The 20140-nt window shown below is 44.5% G+C and overlaps 1 protein-coding gene across 3 annotated transcripts; it reads left to right on the forward strand.

Annotated features, from left to right (window-relative positions):
* Positions 1–1022: 1022 nt before the first annotated feature.
* On the forward strand, positions 1023–19137 carry LOC779553. Of its 3 annotated transcripts, none has more exons than XM_004918067.4 (20): positions 1023–1253; positions 4017–4172; positions 4884–5007; positions 5405–5498; positions 5659–5809; positions 7416–7590; positions 7710–7835; positions 8648–8710; positions 9669–9791; positions 10125–10280; positions 10564–10617; positions 11646–11863; positions 12652–12728; positions 13482–13592; positions 13918–13998; positions 14400–14507; positions 14636–14757; positions 16300–16422; positions 17465–17507; positions 18093–19137. In XM_004918067.4, exons 1-20 carry the CDS (start codon positions 1160–1162, stop codon positions 18174–18176), a joined length of 2283 nt encoding a protein of 760 aa, XP_004918124.2. In that variant the 5' UTR covers positions 1023–1159; the 3' UTR covers positions 18177–19137. The 3 variants fall into 3 exon arrangements, with proteins under 3 accessions (XP_004918124.2, XP_002935893.3, XP_031749013.1); XM_002935847.5 differs by having other exon boundaries at positions 17465–17501; XM_031893153.1 differs by lacking the exon at positions 1023–1253 and adding an exon at positions 1348–1491 and having other exon boundaries at positions 18093–18242.
* The last annotated feature ends 1003 nt before the right edge of the window (positions 19138–20140 follow it).

Raw genomic sequence — 20140 nt, forward strand, 5'->3', positions numbered from 1 at the left:
TGTACAGAGAGTTACCATAAAACTATGGCAGCATAGGGATTCCCCTGCACTAAGCACAATTCAGCAGGAACAGCCCCCTAAGTTTGCCCATAGCCTGTACAGAGAGATACCATAAAACTATGGCAGCATAGGGATTCCCCTGTACTAAGCACAATTCAGCAGGAACAGCCCCCTAAGTTTGCTCATAGCCTGTACAGAGAGATACCATAAAACTATGGCACATAGGGATTCCCCTGCACTAAGCACAATTCAGCAGGAACAGCCCCCTAAGTTTGCCCATAGCCTGTACAGAGAGATACCATAAAACTATGGCAGCATAGGGATTCCCCTGTACTAAGCACAATTCAGCAGGAACAGCCCCCTAAGTTTGCTCATAGCCTGTACAGAGAGATACCATAAAACTATGGCACATAGGGATTCCCCTGTACTAAGCACAATTCAGCAGGAACAGCCCCCTAAGTTTGCTCATAGTCTGTACAGAGAGATACCATAAAACTATGGCAGTATAGGGATTCCCCTGTACTAAGCACAATTCAGCAGGAACAGCCCCCTAAGTTTGCCCATAGCCTGTACAGAGAGATACCATAAAACTATGGCAGCATAGGGATTCCCCTGTACTAAGCACAATTCAGCAGGAACAGCCCCCTAAGTTTGCCCATAGCCTGTACAGAGAGATACCATAAAACTATGGCACATAGGGATTCCCCTGTACTAAGCACAATTCAGCAGGAACAGCCCCCTAAGTTTGCTCATAGCCTGTACAGAGAGATACCATAAAACTATGGCACATAGGGATTCCCCTGTACTAAGCACAATTCAGCAGGAACAGCCCCCTAAGTTTGCTCATAGCTTGTACAGAGAGATACCATAAAACTATGGCAGCATAGGGATTCCCCTGTACTAAGCACACAGAATACAGTAATACTGGTGTCAATCTAAGCTCAAAGACATTCCCTAAGAGTAGAGGCGCAGAGTGGAACTAGGCAGGACAGTTGCTACATGAATTCTGTTACAGGGCATTTTCACCCATTCAGCCACTACTATAACAGCACAGTCACAAGTGAGACGAGTCACATGACAGACGCTCAGCCAATCGGCGCCGATTTTATGAAGAGAAACCGAAAACAGCGTCTTGCGCGTCTAAGGCGCTGAAGTCGCCATGGAGACCGCGGTTATCGGAAGTGCGTCATGCACCGGAAGCACAAGGCAGCTGGCGCGAAACTTTGGAAAGGGGAGAGGAGGTTTGAATAACAGTAAGTAGGAATAACAGTACCGGCAGGGCGGGCAGTGGGCCATAGGCCTGGGAAACGGGCGGGCTGGTCGGGAGAGGCCATATCTGGGGGTTCTGAGCCAGTAACTGTGCGCATACAGATGTGGCCCCTAGTGTTATTCCCCCAGGCTTAGTGCCGCAGTGCGATGTGCCGCTTGTGTCACTTGGCTCCGAGTTTCCCTGCATTACCGGCTGTTTGAGCTCTGCCCATCCCCCAACCGGTATTGTGTCCCTGTACTCTCCCCTTCCCATCCCCCAACCGGTATTGTGTCCCTGTACTCTCCCCTTCCCATCCCCCAACCGGTATTGTGTCCCTGTACTCTCCCCTTCCCATCCCCCAACCGGTATTGTGTCCCTGTACTCTCCCCTTCCCATCCCCCAACCGGTATTGTGTCCCTGTACTCTCCCCTTCCCACCCCCCATAGTCTCCTCTTGGGTTCCCATGTCCCCTCCCTCCCACCTTCATAAGGTGCCCATATAAAGGCACAAGGCTGCAGGCTGAGTTATACAGGGAACTCTGAGTACCACTCATGTATTATAAGGGATAATGTACCCCCCTACTGTAAATGATAAGGATATTAGCAGTCACTGAGGGGTTCTGTGCCCATATAAAGGCACAAGGCTGCAGGCTGAGTTATACAGGGAACTCTGAGTATCACTCATGTATTATACGGGATAATGTACCCCCTACTGTAAATGATAAGGATATTAGCAGTCACTCAGGGGTTCTGTGCCCATATAAAGGCACAAGGCTGCAGGCTGAGTTATACAGGGAACTCTGAGTATCACTCATGTATTATAAGGGATAATGTACCCCCTACTGTAAATGATAAGGATATTAGCAGTCACTGAGGGGTTCTGTGCCCATATAAAGGCACAAGGCTGCAGGCTGAGTTATACAGGGAACTCTGAGTATCACTCATGTATTATACGGGATAATGTACCCCCTACTGTAAATGATAAGGATATTAGCAGTCACTGAGGGGTTCTGTGCCCATATAAAGGCACAAGGCTGCAGGCTGAGTTATACAGGGAACTCTGAGTATCACTCATGTATTATAAGGGAAAATGTACCCCCTACTGTAAATGATAAGGATATTAGCAGTCACTGAGAGGTTCTGTGCCCATATAAAGGCACAAGGCTGCAGGCTGAGTTATACAGGGAACTCTGAGTATCACTCATGTATTATAAGGGAAAATGTACCCCCTACTGTAAATGATAAGGATATTAGCAGTCACTGAGAGGTTCTGTGCCCATATAAAGGCACAAGGCTGCAGGCTGAGTTATACAGGGAACTCTGAGTATCACTCATGTATTATACGGGATAATGTACCCCCTACTGTAAATCATAAGGATATTAGATGTCACTGAGGGGTTCTGTGCCCATATAAAGGCACAAGGCTGCAGGCTGAGTTATACAGGGAACTCTGAGTATCACTCATGTATTATAAGGGATAATGTACCCCCTACTGTAAATGATAAGGATATTAGCAGTCACTGAGGGGTTCTGTGCCCATATAAAGGCACAAGGCTGCAGGCTGAGTTATACAGGGAACTCTGTGTATCACTCATGTATTATAAGGGATAATGTACCCCCTACTGTAAATGATAAGGATATTAGTAGTCACTGAGGGGTTCTGTGCCCATATAAAGGCACAAGGCTGCAGGCTGAGTTATACAGGGAACTCTGAGTATCACTCATGTATTATAAGGGATAATGTACCCCCTACTGTAAATGATAAGGATATTAGCTGTCACTGAGGGGTTCTGTGACCATATAAAGGCACAAGGCTGCAGGCTGAGTTATACAGGGAACTCTGAGTATCACTCATGTATTATAAGGGATAATGTACCCCCTACTGTAAATTATAAGGATATTAGAAGTAGACCCCGAGGGGGTCTGTGACTATATTATTATATACAGGTCGGGGAATCTATGCCATGAGGATTTCTTGCACTGCACTATAACCTCTATACTTGTCTCCATATCAAGCGCTATTTGTTTGTGACCGCCAAACCATTGGACTTTCTGTTGTTGCTATGCCCAGTTTGACACGAGGACTGGAAGGTCTGGATAGAGATTCAAAACCTGCCCTGCATTTTAGTGTGCTGAGGCCTAGAGCTGGGCGGTATGACCAAAAATTTATATCACGGTATTTTTCAAAATTATATCGGTATCACGGTATTTGACGGTATATAAATAAAAAATAAATAATAAATATTGGTGGCCCACCCCCCACAACCCCCCCCCCCAACACCCCCCCAACCCCAACACCCCCCCACAACCCCAACACCCCCCCCCACAACTCCAACCCCCCCAACCACAACCCCGACCCCCCCCAACACCCCCCCCCCACAACTCCAACCACAACCCCCCACAACTCCAACCACAACCCCCCAGCAGAACTTACCCAACTTGTGGTTCCTCCAGCGATGCGTCCTAGCGACGTCGCGTGCGCGCTGACGTCACATGCGCACGGGCGCAACCCGGATATAATTGAAGAAAAATAGCAGGAGGCGCGCATACCGGTGTAGCGGTATGTTTAAAAACCATATTGTTTTTTTTTTTAAAAACCGGTATACCGCCCAGCACTACTGAGGCCCAATAATAAGTGCATTTGTGGCGTCTAACAGCAGCCCCGCTGGCGCTCACAGAACCTACAAATTGCTTGCTCTTGGTCACAAACAGTGTTTGTTTTAATCTTGATCAATACTCTCTCAACTTTTCCTTTTTTTGTGCTATAGTCACCATCACCATGAGAACATCAGGCGAATTTGCTGCCGAGAGTCATTCTCCCGAGGAAGCTCAAGGGGAAGAAAGTGTGATTGTCATCAGTGACGAGGAAGGAGAGGTCACTCTGGGATTGGGCAACTCTGTGTTATTAATAGAAGATGGTGGAGGTAAGTGGTTAATTTTAGAACTGTAACAAGGGTGGCATCCATGGGGCCAGTGGGTTGGCTATTATGGGTGTGTTTGGGTTGGTAGGTATAGCCCACCCTGGAAGTGATGTTCCTTTTCTCTAAAGATTCCATGGCCTCTACCTTTGTGACTCTAGTCAATAAATATAAATAAATAATATATATATATCAGTAAATATTGCTCTTTTACATCCTTTCCCTTGAGCCGCCATTTAGTGATGGGCTGGGTGTTCCCTCAGAGATCAGCTTACAGGAAGTGATGCAGCTCTAACTGTAACAGAAAGTAGTGTGGGTGTAAAAGGCAGAACTCTGTCCATTCATTGGCTGATGGGGCCTAGCATGTATGTGTGCACTGTGAATCCTATGATCCCAGGGGGCGGCCCTTAATACTTAAAATGGCAATTTTCTATTTAGGATTACCCAATGGCACATACTAAACAAGTATATTTTTATGAAAATGGTTTGTTTAGATGAAGCAGGGCTTTACATATGAGCTGGTTTATGCAATATATTTGTATAGAGACGTATATTGTTTGGGGGTATAGTTTCCCTTTAATGCAGGGGTGCTCACAGAATTATCTGAAACGGTTTGCTCTTTGGCCTGTTGGTATATGGATTTTTCCGCAGTTTGTTATATTTCAGTATGGTTTTGCCATGGAATGTAATACATTCATTCTTATGCTATTTTCACAGAGGACTCTTTCATTCGGGATAAGAGACCAGTGGAAGTGCTGGATGAAGAACTTGCCATTACATTCAGCAAACGGGGGAATGTGATGCCCCATGCCAGATACGACTGCACGGCTTACCCTTTCTCGTAAGTCGGTGGTGAATATTTGATTTTCCAGAGATGGTGTGAATGGTGGAACAAACATTATAAAGGGTGGTTCACCTTCAAGTACAGCCAAAAAACTATTGCTCCGTGAGGCTACAATTTTATTCTTATTGTTACTTTTTATCAATTATCTTTATATTCAGTCCCTCACCTATTTATATTCCAGCGTCACATTGAAACAACCGTCTGGTTGCTAAGGTAAGTAGGATCCTAGCAACCACATAGCTGCTTAAAATGGAGAGCTGCTGAACACAAAGAGAAATAACTGTAAACCTATAAAAAATGAAGACCAATTGCAAATTGCCTTAGAATATCAATATCTACATCATACTAAAGGAAACTACCACTTTAATAACGATAGTAACTCTTTCTGTTTCAGACGTGCTGAGGAAGAAACCCAGGTGCCACTGGAAGATAATGAGAAGGCTTGCGCGGAGTGCTATTGCTATCTCTGTGATAAGCTGGCCTCGGAGGTAAGAAGGGTAGACTTGGCCTTTATAGGGTGAGAAGGGGAACCATGGGGCCTGTGTTGCTCCACCTATTCACGTTGTTAGATTGTGGCTGCTTACTACTTGCCTCAGAGATATCTGTTCATGCTCAGGGTAACATCATTATGTTATTGCCCCCATGCAGTGCCCCAATTGGACGAGCGTTTCTTCCTGCCACTGCAATGCACACAACAAGAGCAAATACTGGAAGGAGCAGCGAGACTCCGCTTTGGCTGGGGTGCTAACCATATTCAATCTGGATCTCACAGAGATTGACTCAGAGCTTCGGGAAGGAGGTGAGAATAGGTCCCGTGTAAATGTGCCATGGGAATCTCTAGATAAGGCATCTTCCCGTAATTTGGATCACTATAAAAGCATGAGATAAACCCAATAGGATTGTTTTGCCCCCAATAAGGGGTAATTATATCTTAGTTGGGATCAAGTACAGGTACTGTTTTATTATTACAGAGAAAATGGAATCATTTAACCATTAAATAAACCCAATAGGGCTGTTCTGCCCCCAATAAGGGGTAATTATATCTTAGTTGGGATCAAGTACAGGTACTGTTTTATTATTACAGAGAAAAGGGAATCATTTAACCATGAAATAAACCCAATAGGGCTGTTCTGCCCCAATAAGGGGTAATTATATCTTAGTTGGGATCAAGTACAGGTACTGTTTTATTATTACAGAGAAAATGGAATCATTTAACCATGAAATAAACCCAATAGGGCTCTTCTGCCCCCAATAAGGGGTAATTATATCTTAGTTGGGATCAAGTACAGGTACTGTTTTATTATTACAGAGAAAAGGGAATCATTTAACCATTAAATAAACCCAATAGGACTGTTCTGCCCCCAATAAGGGGTAATTATATCTTAGTTGGGATCAAGTACAGGTACTGTTTTATTATTACAGAGAAAAGGGAATCATTTAACCATGAAATAAACCCAATAGGGCTGTTCTGCCCCCAATAAGGGGTAATTATATCTTAGTTGGGATCAAGTACAGGTACTGTTTTATTATTACAGTCAAAAAGGAAATAATTTTTAAATATTCAATTATTTGAATAAAACGGAATCTATGGGGGACAGCCCTCACGTAATTCTGAACATTTTAGGTAACGGGTTACTGATAACGGATCCCATACCTGTAAAATGTTTCCTTTCTATCAGCAGAAATTTGTTGCTAGACGTGGATGGTGAGTTTTATGATATCCACCGCTACTTCCGTCAACATCTTATATTATCCAGTGGGGCCATACCTAAATATCTGTTTAGAGCCCCCCTTATCCTTAATCACCAAGAATACTATTATAGCAGCTCATTGCCCTTCACTGCCAGTGCACCATAGTAGCAGCTACTTGTCTTGGCTACAGAAGTACACAGTGCTGATCATTTACTGATAATTGTCTGTGTGATTTTGCAGAGGCAATTCTCAGTATTGTGTATGGCAGGGGATTTTCTGATGTTTAGTATCTGTGACAAGTAGCTGCTACCAAGTAGCTCCGTGTTTCTTCACCTTCGGGGTGAAGACACACGGAGCTACTAGTAGCAGCTACTCATCACGGATACTAAAATAGATAATGCTGATCATTTACTGATAACTCTCTCTACTTGTGTTTTAGCAGAGACAATTCTCATTATTGTCTATGGCAGGGTATTTTCTGGTGTTTAGTAGCCATAAAAAGTAGCTGCTACTAGTAGCCCAGTGTGTCTTCACCCTTATGACATATTGCTATGGTGCTGAACATTTAGGCTGGGGGTTATCTAGCTAACGGGCTTTTTTGACTCTGATCAGCTTTTACACTTCTGACTAAATTACACAGCAGGGGGGACACATAGGTGCAATTGATTCTTGGATAGTTGTGTTTAACTGATGTATTATTTGTTTGTCTTTAGGGAGTTTGTTGCAGAATTTTATTAATGAAATGAATGTTATATACAAGAAGTACGTAGATGGGGAAATAATGAATCGAGAGAGCCTGTATTCCTGCACGTGCGCGTGCCACCGTAGAAGAACAACCCGGCCATGCAATAGCTGCGCAGTGCATCACACGGGAGCACTCATTCATAAGTAACGCCATTTCTTTCTTTCCTCTTTGTCCCTTTCTGAAATTCCCTGTAAAGTTTGACCCGAGATGTGTCCCTTGTTATGGTGACAGTGACTAAAGAGCCTTTCATTTGCCGTTACAGTTATGCTCCAGTGTTTGTGGCAGTCACAGAGTATTTAGATAAAGCCGAGCTGCAAAGCCCCAAAACGTCTGTAGTGATGCAACTGGGGGCAGTCAAAGAGTTGGTCAGCCATCAAGCGACTCCAAGGTTTGTTTTGCTTCGGAAGATCATTTTTAGTCATTGCTTTAGTTGTCCCTTTTAAGGCACGTACATACAAAAAAACACCTGTACCCCACTGCTCTTAAAGAGACCGTTTTCCTGAGCTCAGTATATTCCAGCAATACAGGGCACTGTTATATTATGGACCCCTTACCCATTATACAGCCTTGCTTTTCTATGTGTGTGGGATTATGGGTACCTACCAGAGGAACTTTCCCATGGGGGTTCAGTTAGCTGCTTTTTAATGAGACAAATGTCACATGGGGTTCTTTGACAGCCATTTCCATCAGTCAAAATGCCCTTCTCTGCCTCTCACTGCTTCCCATAGAAATCTATAGTTACATGGGTAGTTTACCCTTAAATTAAATTTTAGTATGATGTAGAGAGTGCTTTTTTGAGATTTTTTTTATTATTTTTTAATTAATTAGGTTTTTGTTCAGCAGCTCTCCAGTTTGGAATTTCAGCTGCAGTTGGGTTGCTAGGGTCCAATTTAACCTAGCAACCAGGCAGTGGTTTAAAAGAGAGACAGGGATATAAATACAGCAGAGCCTAAATAGAAAGATAAGTAATAAAAAGTAACGATAACAATTGTAAACCCCTATTTGAAAGAGTCAAAGGCATATCATTTAAAAACTAAAACAAATGGAGACCAATTGAAAAGTTGCTTAGAATTGCTCAAGCATGGCAGATCTTGCGTCACTTGCATGATCCAAATATTCGCCCAAGATTTTATAAATGTTACAAATTAATCAATTATCGTTCCATATATGTTTAAGAATTTGTGTTTATTTTTGTTGCAGCCCCCTTGGACTAAAGGTGCCACATGCGTGCTTGAAAGAATCATCAGTGCAGCTAATGGATAGGTATGTGCTTTGCTGTCTCTGTTATCAGAGGCTATTTCCTGAGTATGGCTTTAAAGGAGAAGGGAAGGGGGGGACAAATATTAGACACACCCTGTGTTTATAATCACTTACCTTATAGCTTGGGCCTGTGCTTTTGATAGCAGAAAACCACAATCACCACAAAGCATTAGTCTTATTCCTCTTCTTTCTTTAACAGTCCAAAGTTCAGCCTTTCACTCCTGACAGTGAAGCAGGAAAAAGAATTAAACTAATAGAAATTACGCAAGTGTAGACAAATTGCACATTTTGATATTCTTTTATTGAGTTGAAATTCTCTGTTGATTAGTGAAGTGAAAGGGAAAGTTAAATTCTGCATTGTTTTGTTACGGCTCAGACACACTCACTGTGGGGCAGCATTGCCCAGGTATCCACTATTATATGGGAAACTGAGCCTCCATGCCCGCTGGTGACCAATGGGCAGCTGTAAGCAAGGGCCACTCCATACAGACTGCTTTGTGATAGTGTGCAGAGTAGCCTAGAGCTTTAACATGATATCACAATGATGTTACAACTACTTGCCTACTGTGAAAGCCAGCAATCAGGTTTAAAACCAGTGATAGCTACCTAGGATAGGGCCAAGCTAAACTGCTTCATCTTTAGATTAACCCTTTTGTATGTTATAGGCTATTTCTAAGCAGTTTTTTAATTCTTCATTTTTCACCCGATGTAAATAAAGCACTGGAAGCCCTGGAATGGAATCAAAAGGCCCTGGCTCCAATTATTAGTCAGCATGTTAATTACAAACATATTTTCCCTTTTAAAGCAACAATGAACAGATAAACCCAAGAAATGCACTTATAATAGCACAGACCTGCCTTTACCGACCTGTTATTTTTTGTAATTAGCCATCAGTTGAGCCCATGCACTTGCATGTAAAACCACTGAACTACACAAGGTGTACATTTGTTTCCTTACGCAGGATTGTAAGATCTCTCCAGGGGCTTTTCGTTCTCGCAGATTTCCCAAAGGAACTTTATGATAAATTTGTGATGTTTTTCCAGTCTCTCACGCTTCCCCCTCACCTGTACGTGTACGTTAATAGGTAAGTTTAGCAGAGCCCGATAACATTGTGGGACTTGTTTGATGTTCTGCCACTAGGTGTCACTGTTGCACTCTTGCTCTGCTTGTACTGCCAATATGGGAGAATATAAACATTTGCTCTTTAAATTTTGTGTTTGAGTTTTTCTTCAAAGACTGCAAAGAAACATACAGTACCCTAAATCCGTGTCAGCACTGCTTCCAAGGGAGTATTCTTTATCACTGCAGAAACCCAGCAAGCATTCGGGTCCTGTTATGTAACAGAGCCAACAGTAGATGCTGCAGCTCCCCTTTTATAGAAACTTCACATATTTACCCCTTGATTTCCTTCCATCAGCTTGAACGTCATCCGCTGGGATAACTTATTCTTGACCTCGGTGTTGGCCGGCCAGAATACAACAGGCCAGCGCACTAACAAAGGGAAGAAAGAATTCCTCTGGGAGCCATTACCCGTGGTGCAGGCCAGGGTAAAGAGACTGGAGGATGAAAAGAGGTAACTTGTCAATCCCCTCAATTATCCATAATATCCACAATTATTCATAATATATTGAATTTTAAACAACAGCACTGCCTGCTGTTCATTTCTGCTTACAACTAAACAGAAATGTCAGATGTTGGCAGTTTTTATACCTCTAATATATGAATATGTAACAGCGCCACCTGCTGTTCATTTTGTCCATCAATCCACAGTTGGCAGAATATTAAAGAATATTAACCTTTAAAATAAGTTGATGTCAAATTGATGAGTTGTATTCTAAGCACCATTCTATTCTCAGTTACAGACAGGTGGTGCGCTACCTCAACGCTGTGAGATGCCCCGACACAGGAGGGTGAGTATCCCTTGTACCTACAGAAATGTGCCAGACATGGATCCTGTTATCACACGAGGCAGTTGAGAGAACCAGTGCTCTATCATGGGGCTTCCCATTGTGCATGGTTTGGGCACTGTCACAGTCAGAATATGCTGTGTGTGTGCAGTGACAGGCAGAATCCATTCATTCCTACATGCTTGGGGCATAACTCAGCAGGAACAGCCCTTAGCCTGTACAAAGAGATACCATAAACCTATGGTAGCATAGCGATTCCCCTGTACTAAGCACAATTCAGCAGGAACAGCCCCTAAGTTTGCTCATAGCTTGTACAGAGAGATACCATAACACTATGGCAGCATAGGGATTCCCCTGTACTAAGCACAATTCAGCAGGAACAGCCCCCTAAGTTTGCTCATAGCCTGTACAGAGAGATACCATAAAACTATGGCAGCATAGGGATTCCCCTGTACTAAGCACAATTCAGCAGGAACAGCCCCCTAAGTTTGCTTATAGCCTGTACAGAGAGATACCATAAAACTATGGCAGCATAGGGATTCCCCTGTACTAAGCACAATTCAGCAGGAACAGCCCCCTAAGTTTGCTCATAGCCTGTACAGAGAGATACCATAAACTATGGCAGCATAGGGATTCCCCTGTACTAAGCACAATTCAGCAGGAACAGTCCCCTAAGTTTGCTCATAGCCTGTACAGAGAGATACCATAAAACTATGGCAGCATAGGGATTCCCCTGTACTAAGCACAATTCAGCAGGAACAGCCCCCTAAGTTTGCTCATAGCCTGTACAGAGAGATACCATAAAACTATGGCACATAGGGATTCCCTTAGCTCAGTACTGCTGACTGTTCTGGTTGAGAACTGATATTGGCCTTTATTATTATTTGGCCTTTCAATAATTAGAATTGCTGAGTGATGTTTAATCCCTATATCTATGTAGCCCTTGCCCATCTGTAGCCCCTCCCCTATTTCCTTCCCCTGTTTAAATGAAAGCCTGAGCGCAGGATTGTCTGTGTCCCCCTTCTTTACAGGCTGACAAGCTTAAGGCAGAAAATCTGCTTCTATATGTGCAAATACGGAGATTTTGCAAGTGCCGCCTACGCTCTCATCCACCTGAAGAGCCTGCCGCGCAGCTTAGCCCTGTCCCTCACGCCGGCACAGTTTGAGTTGTACCTCCTAATGCTCCGGACCAGCAGCTACCCACCCGGGAACGACCTTGTGGCGGGGGAAATGTGGATTCCATTTGAAGGTGAAGGAAAGAAGGAACTTTATAGGCATGGACACAATCCTATTACAGGGCAAGGGCTTCTACTCTCTGGGGGGGAGGTAATTGGGCCGGCACTCCGGCAGGTTGGTACATGTGCAATTTAGTGGCCCCAGGGGATACACAAGTTCAGTTCTTAGATAGCCAAGGGGGTGGGGCTTGTGGCGGAATGGGTGGGCTTTGTGCAGGTCATGGCAGGGGTTTTGACATAATAGGGCACATGTGAGTGTCTGGGGCATTGGGGCTTCATTTTACTTGCTGACTGGGCCCGCTGCCCAGGGGACCTGGATGAAGGGTGAATAATTGGGGCCCCCTGGGGGTTGTTAAATTAATAGAGGGATGGTTCCATGGTTACTAATGGGATGTGATCTGGGGAAACCCTGAAGTTAGTGGCTCAGTGCTCAAAAAAAGTTGCCTCCCTCCGTCCCCCGGGGTCAGTGCAAAAGAAGTGTTTTGACCAGGGTCTGAGCTTAGAGTCTGCTGCCTGCCTGTTAAGTGGAAACCCCCAGAGAATAGCACTTTCCTTGTCCTTAATAAGTGGAATGTGTCACTATCCCTTTAAATCTATGACCATCCCTTTTAACGTGCAGGACTCTTATCCCATCAAGGGGATCTGATGCACTTTACAAAGGGTCATTGATAGTCTCCCTAGTTTCATCCTATTGCAGTATAGGTTACAAGCAGGCAGGCTGCCCCGTAACTGACATGCAGTGCACTATACCACCTGTGGGTGGCGTTATAACTGCGCTGAAGAATGGCTTTTATTTTTGAAGGGCCGCCAATGAGAAAGGGAATTTTAGTCCGTTGCGCGATCAAGATTCTTTTCCTGAACGTCGGCCTCTCTCAGCAGGTGGGTGGCAATGGGGTCCTTCCCAATTAGGGCGGGGCTTCACCTCCATGTTCGTTCCCCAGCAGCTGCCTGGGATACGTTATTATTACACCCTGATGGTTTGCCCCAGGAATATAAGGTGTAACATTTATTGTATATAACACTTTTCTTTAATATAGTTATAAGTGTGTATGTTTACATTCATAATTATTTGATTATTATCACATTTTTGCGTAAGCTTGCACATTTATTGTATTGCATAATTGAACGGAAAAAAAACAAAAAACCCAATGTTTATAATGATGCTTACCCCTCTCCAATAGTTGTAGTATTGCACTATTTTTGTACTGTACTGCATATTAATTTAGTCATTTTACCTTACCCCTGCACTGATTTTGTGTTGCACAATTCTGTGCTGGAATTTTATTTTCTATTATTATAGTAATTATAGTTATGTATTGCACCTTTTTGATCCAGGAGGGATGATATTTCGTCCCACCGTGTAATTGTAAGTATATTGTTGGGATGACAATAATGTGAGCAATAATGAGCAAAATGCCAATTAAAGAAAACAACTGTAATATATGTAATACTCCTTAAACATTGCCTTTGGTTTGTAGTTGTCATTGGCAGCCATATCTGTTGTGTGCAGTGCTTCTCCTGACTGCTGGAACAATGTAGCATAAGCCAAGTCTCCCATTCCCCCCATGCTTTGCGTGTAGCAGCCAAGTGTGAATAGGAACCTTCTATTGAATCTACTTTATTTTCCTTTAGGTGAAGTGCTGGGCTGCTCTAATCCGAACCTGGTGCACTAGCGACATGGTGACCCCAGAAGGGGCGCTCGATCCCATGCACTTAGATGAGCCAGACCTACATTTCCAAGGCGTATGTTGCACCAATCACTTGGAGCGAGTCCTTATTTACTATTTGTACTGGGCCGAGTCTGTCCATTAGGGGCCTTTGTGCTCCTGTCCCTTTTATATGGGGTATTGGAGCATTTATGGGGGTTCCCAGCTCATGTATCTGGCCACACCCACAGTCTGCCAGCTACAGCTATTGGGGTTATAACTGTGTAGGGAGGGTATGACGGGGTTAAGGACGGCCAGGAAACAGCGGGTACTTATTGTTTTCCAGCCTTTGTTTATTATTTTAAACAAATGAATGTTGAGTGATGATGATGTTAAAAGATCCCGGTATCCTCTTCCCGCAGATGGTGATGAACATGTCTTGTGCTATCCTGGATGAGCTGCGTAGGCAACCCCACGCTTACCTCCCTGATCCATTCCCAAAGGTAAGTACTATGTGGCCCACTCTTCTTCTTTATGGGACTGAGCAACCTGTTGGGCGGAGTTATAGGAACCATAAACTTATGTTACTGGAATATGATTGGCTGTTCTTTGGGGGCTCTTGGGTTCAAGCTCTTTGTTGTGGCTGCACTACCTGCCTCTGACCACTTGGTGGCATTGCAGCATTTACACAAGAGCTCTCCATGACCGGAGCACAAACCCACGTTCCCTGTAATAATAAATGCAATAGTAATTAAGGTAAAGGCGGCTACTGTGTGCCGGGCTCTGCCCTCCAAACTGGGGCCTCAGCGGGGCTTATAGCTGTAAAAACAGGGGTGATAATGAGAGGGGGCAGCCGGGTGGCTGGTTATATATGTCACTGATTACTTTGCTGTGTTTCTTGCAGTCTCCTTTTAGCTGTGAGCTGATCCTTGTGGTCCAGGCTGTCATTCAATTCATGATGAACTCAGTGACCCCGTTATGGGGCACATTACAACTCATCTTAGCCTTTGGGGTAAGAAGTGGGTCATTTACACACTTGCCCCCGTTACTGTGCCATAGACACGGGAGGCGCATTATTTCCCATATCCATAACGAGTCTGTGCTGTTTGCCTTAAATAAACTCTTCTTCTCTTTTCCCAGACGAATATTTGGGCGTTGGTGCTGCTATTGGATGGGATCTCCCCCATGCAGTCCCTGTTGGTCGGCTTTGTATCCAACCTAAACAAAGAGCTGTGTGATGAGGAGCAGCTTCTCTTGAGAGAGTAATATGCGCTCTTTTCTCTATTTCCTACTCACTGGCGCCATTACCTGCTGGCATTTAGCTCGGCGCAGCCATGCTCCCTAGTATTTATGTGGGGGTCCAGAAAATTTGACCCGCACCCAACCCTAACCCGCCCTCTCCCAACGCTAACTCGACCCGACTTCTCCCCTCCTTTTATAGACCTGCGCCCGACCCACCCCACAATGACATCACAAATGGGGCGGGCTGTGTCGGGCACGTACCTATAAATTCACAAGCCAAAAGAGGCAGCCGGCAGTGTTAGGTCGCGGGCGGGGAGGGTGAGCAGAAGAGCTCAAGTTGAACCCACCCATGACCCACAAGTGATGTGCTGAGGTCGGCCCAAACCCGCCCAACCCGCAGGTTAACCTTCTGGTCCTGTGGGTATCGGGCCGGCCCGCACATCACTACTCCCTAGCATCTCTCTCTGCCACCTCTGCTGGCAAGGGCATTCTGGGAGTTGGCCCGCACATCACTACTCCCTAGCATCTCTCTCTGCCACCTCTGCTGGCAAGGGCATTCTGGGAGTTGGCCCGCACATCACTACTCCCCAGCATCTCTCTCTGCCACCTCTGCTGGCAAGGGCATTCTGGGAGTTGGCCCGCACATCACTACTCCCTAGCATCTCTCTCTGCCACCTCTGCTGGCAAGGGCATTCTGGGAGTTGGGGTTCTGCCACAAAAATATAGTGTAAGTTTCCTGTTTCTGCTCTAGAACTTAACTTTTAGTATGATGTAGAGAGTAATATTCTGAGACAATTTGCAATTGGTCTTCATTTTTCATTAGTTGTGTTTTTTTAATTCTTTCACTCTCCAGTTTGAAATTTAAGCAGTTATTTGGTTGCTTGGGTTCACATTTTCTTAGCAACCAGGCAGTGGTTTGAATGAGAGTCTGCAATATGAATTGGAGAGGGCCCGAATAGAAAAAAATAAGTGATTATAGTAATATAATATAGTGATATAAAATTGCAGCCTCACAGAATAGTTCCGGGGTCAGTGACCCCCAGTTGAAAGTCCGAAGAAAACATGAAAAATAAATAATGAAGACCAATTGAAAAGTTGCTTATAATTGGGCAATATATATCATATTAATATTAACTAAAGGTGCCCATACACGGGCCGATTCTAACTGCCGTTATCGGTCCCTTAGGCCAGTTTGGCAGCTTATCAGCCCATGTAGGGGCACTAACGAGAGCCTGCCCGACCGATATCTGGCCTGAAATCGGCCAAATCTCAATCGGGCAGGTATGATTATCGGATCAGGGACCATATCAATGAACCGACGGGGCACCTATACCTGCCCCAGGGCCAAACGACTTAATTAGCCCGATATTTCCCACCTGTAGGTGAGGATATTGGGAGAAGAAGAGCAGATCTTAGCGTGTATGGCCACCTTTAGCGGTGAACCTCTATTGGCTTCCCACCCACAATTGCCGGCCGGGAATTATTATTATAGATTAGGCACCATGGGCAACTCCCTGCCAAGTTGCTTGGCTGTAACAAACTCTCTGCTCTCTCTTCCTTAGGCTGAGAAGGAACGGCGCCCACTACGCATCCCACTTGGTTTCAGCGTTTTTACTGCACTCGTTTGATGGGGTTCGCTCCGTTGGCTTTCACATCCTCGATATCATCATACTGAATATAAACATGTAAGCAAGCAGGACCTGAACGTGCCACCCTGTGCTGTAAGGGGTAGTGCACCTTGAAATTAACGTTAGACAGTAATATTCTGAGACATTTTGCAGTTGGTCTTTTTTTTGTGGTTTTTCAGTTATTTAGCTCTTCAGTTTGGTATTTTGGCAGCTATCTGGTTGCTAGGGTCTTATTTTCCCTATGAGCCTAGCGCCAGCGTGAATGGGAGTGGGCCTGAATAGATAGATAATAAATAGATAAGTTAAAAGACAATAAACAATAACATTGTAGCCTCACAGCAATAGTTTTTTGGCTGCCGGGGTCAGTGACCCCTATTTAAAAGCTGGAAATAAGAAGGCAAATAACTAAAATAAAAACTATAGAACATAAATAATGAAGACCAATTGAAAAGTTGCTAGCAATAGTCCATTCTATAAAAAAACTAAATGTTAGTTTGAAGGTGAAGCATTTCCCTTTAAAGGGATAAACAGCAACACTTAACCAGTGAAAGTGATTTATGGAGTATCAGCAGTTAGCTGGTTGTTATGGTCCAGTTTACCATAGCAACCTTGCACTTATAAATGCCTAGTGCCAGGCATGGCTTACATCATGGATTGGAAGGTGAACAGGGAAGGAGCAAAATAATTTTATATTTATAATTAATAACAAGTACACCTTTCCGCTGTGTGTGTTTCCATGAGCAGGCCTGAATTACAGACCTAAAGGGGGTGGAGCTTATGGTAAAGTGGGCAGTGTCTCAGGTGGGTGTGTCCAAGGCAGATCCGGGGCATGAAACAAGATTTCTATTAGCAGGGAGTATCCATGGCTTTTCTAATGCACGGTGAGGGCAGGAACATAGCCCCCAGCACCAAGGGGCAACTACCCTGGCAGCTTGTCCTTTAACCCTTAGCAATGTTCTTATGGAAGGTACACGCCCCTTTTTATGTGTGGGTGCTGTCACCTAGCAACCATGTGCTCATTTTCTTAGTAGATCTGTAAATCACAGGCCTGTTGCATCATGCTTCTTGCTTGTTACACTGGTTCTCTTTTCTTCCATAGGTTCCCATGGAGCCCTGCTCTTGCTGGGTACTTGAAGGTGAGGGTAAGTGACCATTGGGGGGGGGGATTCTGTACCTGAGGCCGAGGAGCTTACAGAGCTCAATACCTTGTCTAATCCATTGTAACAGGAAAGGGGGGCTCGCTAAAGGGGCTTCATGTGGCTCCTTGAGACCAAGACACTACCTTATTGTCCAAGCCAACGGCAGCTTTTTATTGGCCAATGTGTGCCCCGCCCAGCTTTAATAAATAAAAAAATAATCCTGCTGGTACAGTCCTGCACGGTTCTGGTCGGGCAGACCCACAACCCCACCCACACCTGCCACCCAATATGTCCCACTACACGACCCTGACTGCAAATAGCTAGTTTACCTTCCAGCCCGGGACCTGCATAAAAGGATGTGACGTCACCATATACAGGAAGTGATGTCACTCCAGAGCCAAATTACTTGGGTAAGGGAAAAAACTTGTAGTATCTAGAGGGGGGGGAAGGAACAGAGGGTACCAAGGTGGGAACTGATGTTGGACTCACCCCTCCATTTGACCGTCCATTAATGAACCCCTGAATTTGAAGCATGGATACCTTCATAAGTGGGTTTGCTTGACCTTTATTCTGTTTTATCACATACAGGTGCTGGATATCCAGAGTCTGAAGGTTCTCGCCGAGATCCAGGCATTAAAAAACAAGATTGCAAGGCTAAGAAGCTGCTGTTAATGGGGGAGGAGCCGAGGCTGCCCATAAAGAACACTGCCTTTAATACATATGCACTTTGCGCCGAGAGAATCTCTGTGCCTCTTTTTGTACTCAAGTGCCTCTGGGCCTGCAAGTGGAGGAAAAGCTTTTATATCCGAGTGATTTTATATTTCAGATATCCGTGGAAATTGTCCAACAGGGGGCGCTGGTGCTTGTTTGCGATCCAGCAAATAATGTTATTAGCGTACTTGCGGGTTTACTTACCCTTTGCAGCGGTGACTGTGTTATTATTCCCATGCAAAGTGCATATACTGTAGCATTACATTACTGTGGGCTAGGCCAAACTACAGTCTTTACTAATTATTGAATTCATAGCAACCAATCAGCAATTGGCTTTAGTTGGACAGCTGCAGGAGGACTGGTGAAAGCCATATACGGATTGGTTGTTATGGGCAGATACTCCAGAAGAATACTGGTCTCAGCTTTGTGAATTCCCACCATAATATTCATACTATAGCTCCTCTGCTGTAACTGAACGGCACCGCTGAGCATGCTGGGAGTGTAGTGCAGCAACAACTGGCTGGCCAAAGGAGTCGGTGAAGCTCCATCTATAGGGTTAACCTCCAAATGCCTAATAGATAATGTGCCACTTGTCATTTCCCATAATCCTTCTGCCATTCTCTTTCCTGAATAGCTGGCTGGCACTGGCCAATGGCGGCCTCGGGCCATGGGGTTCTGTACAGAGAAGCAATTGGACCCAATACTGTTTTATACTTAGTACTACGTGCTGTTTAGGAATCCAAATAAAGATGTTCTGTTTGTGTTTTGTTATTGTGCAACCCCTGTGTATTATTTTTTTATATTTAAAAACAAAAGGTTATAAAAGCAATTCTGATTGGTTCAGCCTTTGTGTGTCCATGAACTGTGTTTGTTTTCATAAACCTTTATTAAAGTGCCTATTTTATATCTGTGCCAGTGCAGACAACTGGTCATTGCTTGTCATTTGTCCACCTCCAAGGCATTCTGTTTTTAAAGGGTAACTCCATCATATTTATTTTTTTTTTGTTTTGTCCAGTGAAAACAAACATTTATGTGCATATCACATGGATGTGGGCAGATTTATAATAGAAAAGTGATGCACTTGGGCATGCAGAGAGCCATTTTAAAAGTCTGCATCTGGCCCAATGGCCTCCAGTTGGATATCCTTCCCAGCTTTGATGGTGTTGCTAAAGTTGGCCATACACGGGCCTATAAAAGCTACTGACTGAAGCTTATTAGTTAGGGACTTGGGCCTCACCGCTGCCTATCTGATTGGTATCTGCTTGGGTAGGTTAGAAAATTTCATGGGGGTGAGCACCACATTAGATGGGTTAGAGCTGAGAGCCATTTTGAAAGGCTGCATCTGGCCCAAAGGCCTCCAGTTGGATATCCTTGCCAGCTTTGATGGTGTTGCTAAAGTTGCCCATATACAGGCCTCTACTACTGACTGTTGCTGATTGGTTAGGGAATTGGGCCTCATACTGACTGATACCTGGTTTGGGTAGGTTAGAAAATTGCATGGGGGTGAGGACCACATTAGGTGCATTAGAGCTGAGAGCCATTTTGAAAGGCTGCATTTGGCCCACCGGCCTCCAGTTGGATATCCTTGCCAGCTTTGATGGTGTTGCTAAAGTTGGCCATACATGGGCCTCTAAAATCTACTGACTGTAGCTGATTGGTTAGGGAATTGGGCCTCATGGTTGGGTATTTTAGAAAATCACATGGGGGTGAGGACCCCATTAGGTGGGTTAGAGCTGAGAGCCATTTGGAAAGGCTGCATTTAGCCCACCAGTTGGATACCCTTGCTGTGTAATTTGTTGCTACAGGTGGCCGTACACAGGCCAATAAAGCTGCCAAATCAGCCCCTTTATACCAAGCTAGCCACTTACTGGCCCTGGAATGGGGGCTTCCTGATAGTCTAGACTGGCTCATAACTGGCTGGTTAA

This window comes from Xenopus tropicalis, chromosome 9, assembly GCF_000004195.4.
Source record: "Xenopus tropicalis strain Nigerian chromosome 9, UCB_Xtro_10.0, whole genome shotgun sequence".
Classification (NCBI taxonomy): Eukaryota; Metazoa; Chordata; class Amphibia; order Anura; family Pipidae; genus Xenopus; species Xenopus tropicalis.

Coding starts and splice junctions, on each gene's coding strand:
- LOC779553 (XM_004918067.4), top strand. CDS start 1,160: ATGGAGACCGCGGTTATCGGAAGTGCGTCATGCACCGGAAGCACAAGG. Junction 5,008..5,404: donor TGCACGGCTTACCCTTTCTC/GTAAGTCGGTGG, acceptor TTTCTGTTTCAG/ACGTGCTGAGGAAGAAACCC. Junction 9,792..10,124: donor CTGTACGTGTACGTTAATAG/GTAAGTTTAGCA, acceptor TCCTTCCATCAG/CTTGAACGTCATCCGCTGGG.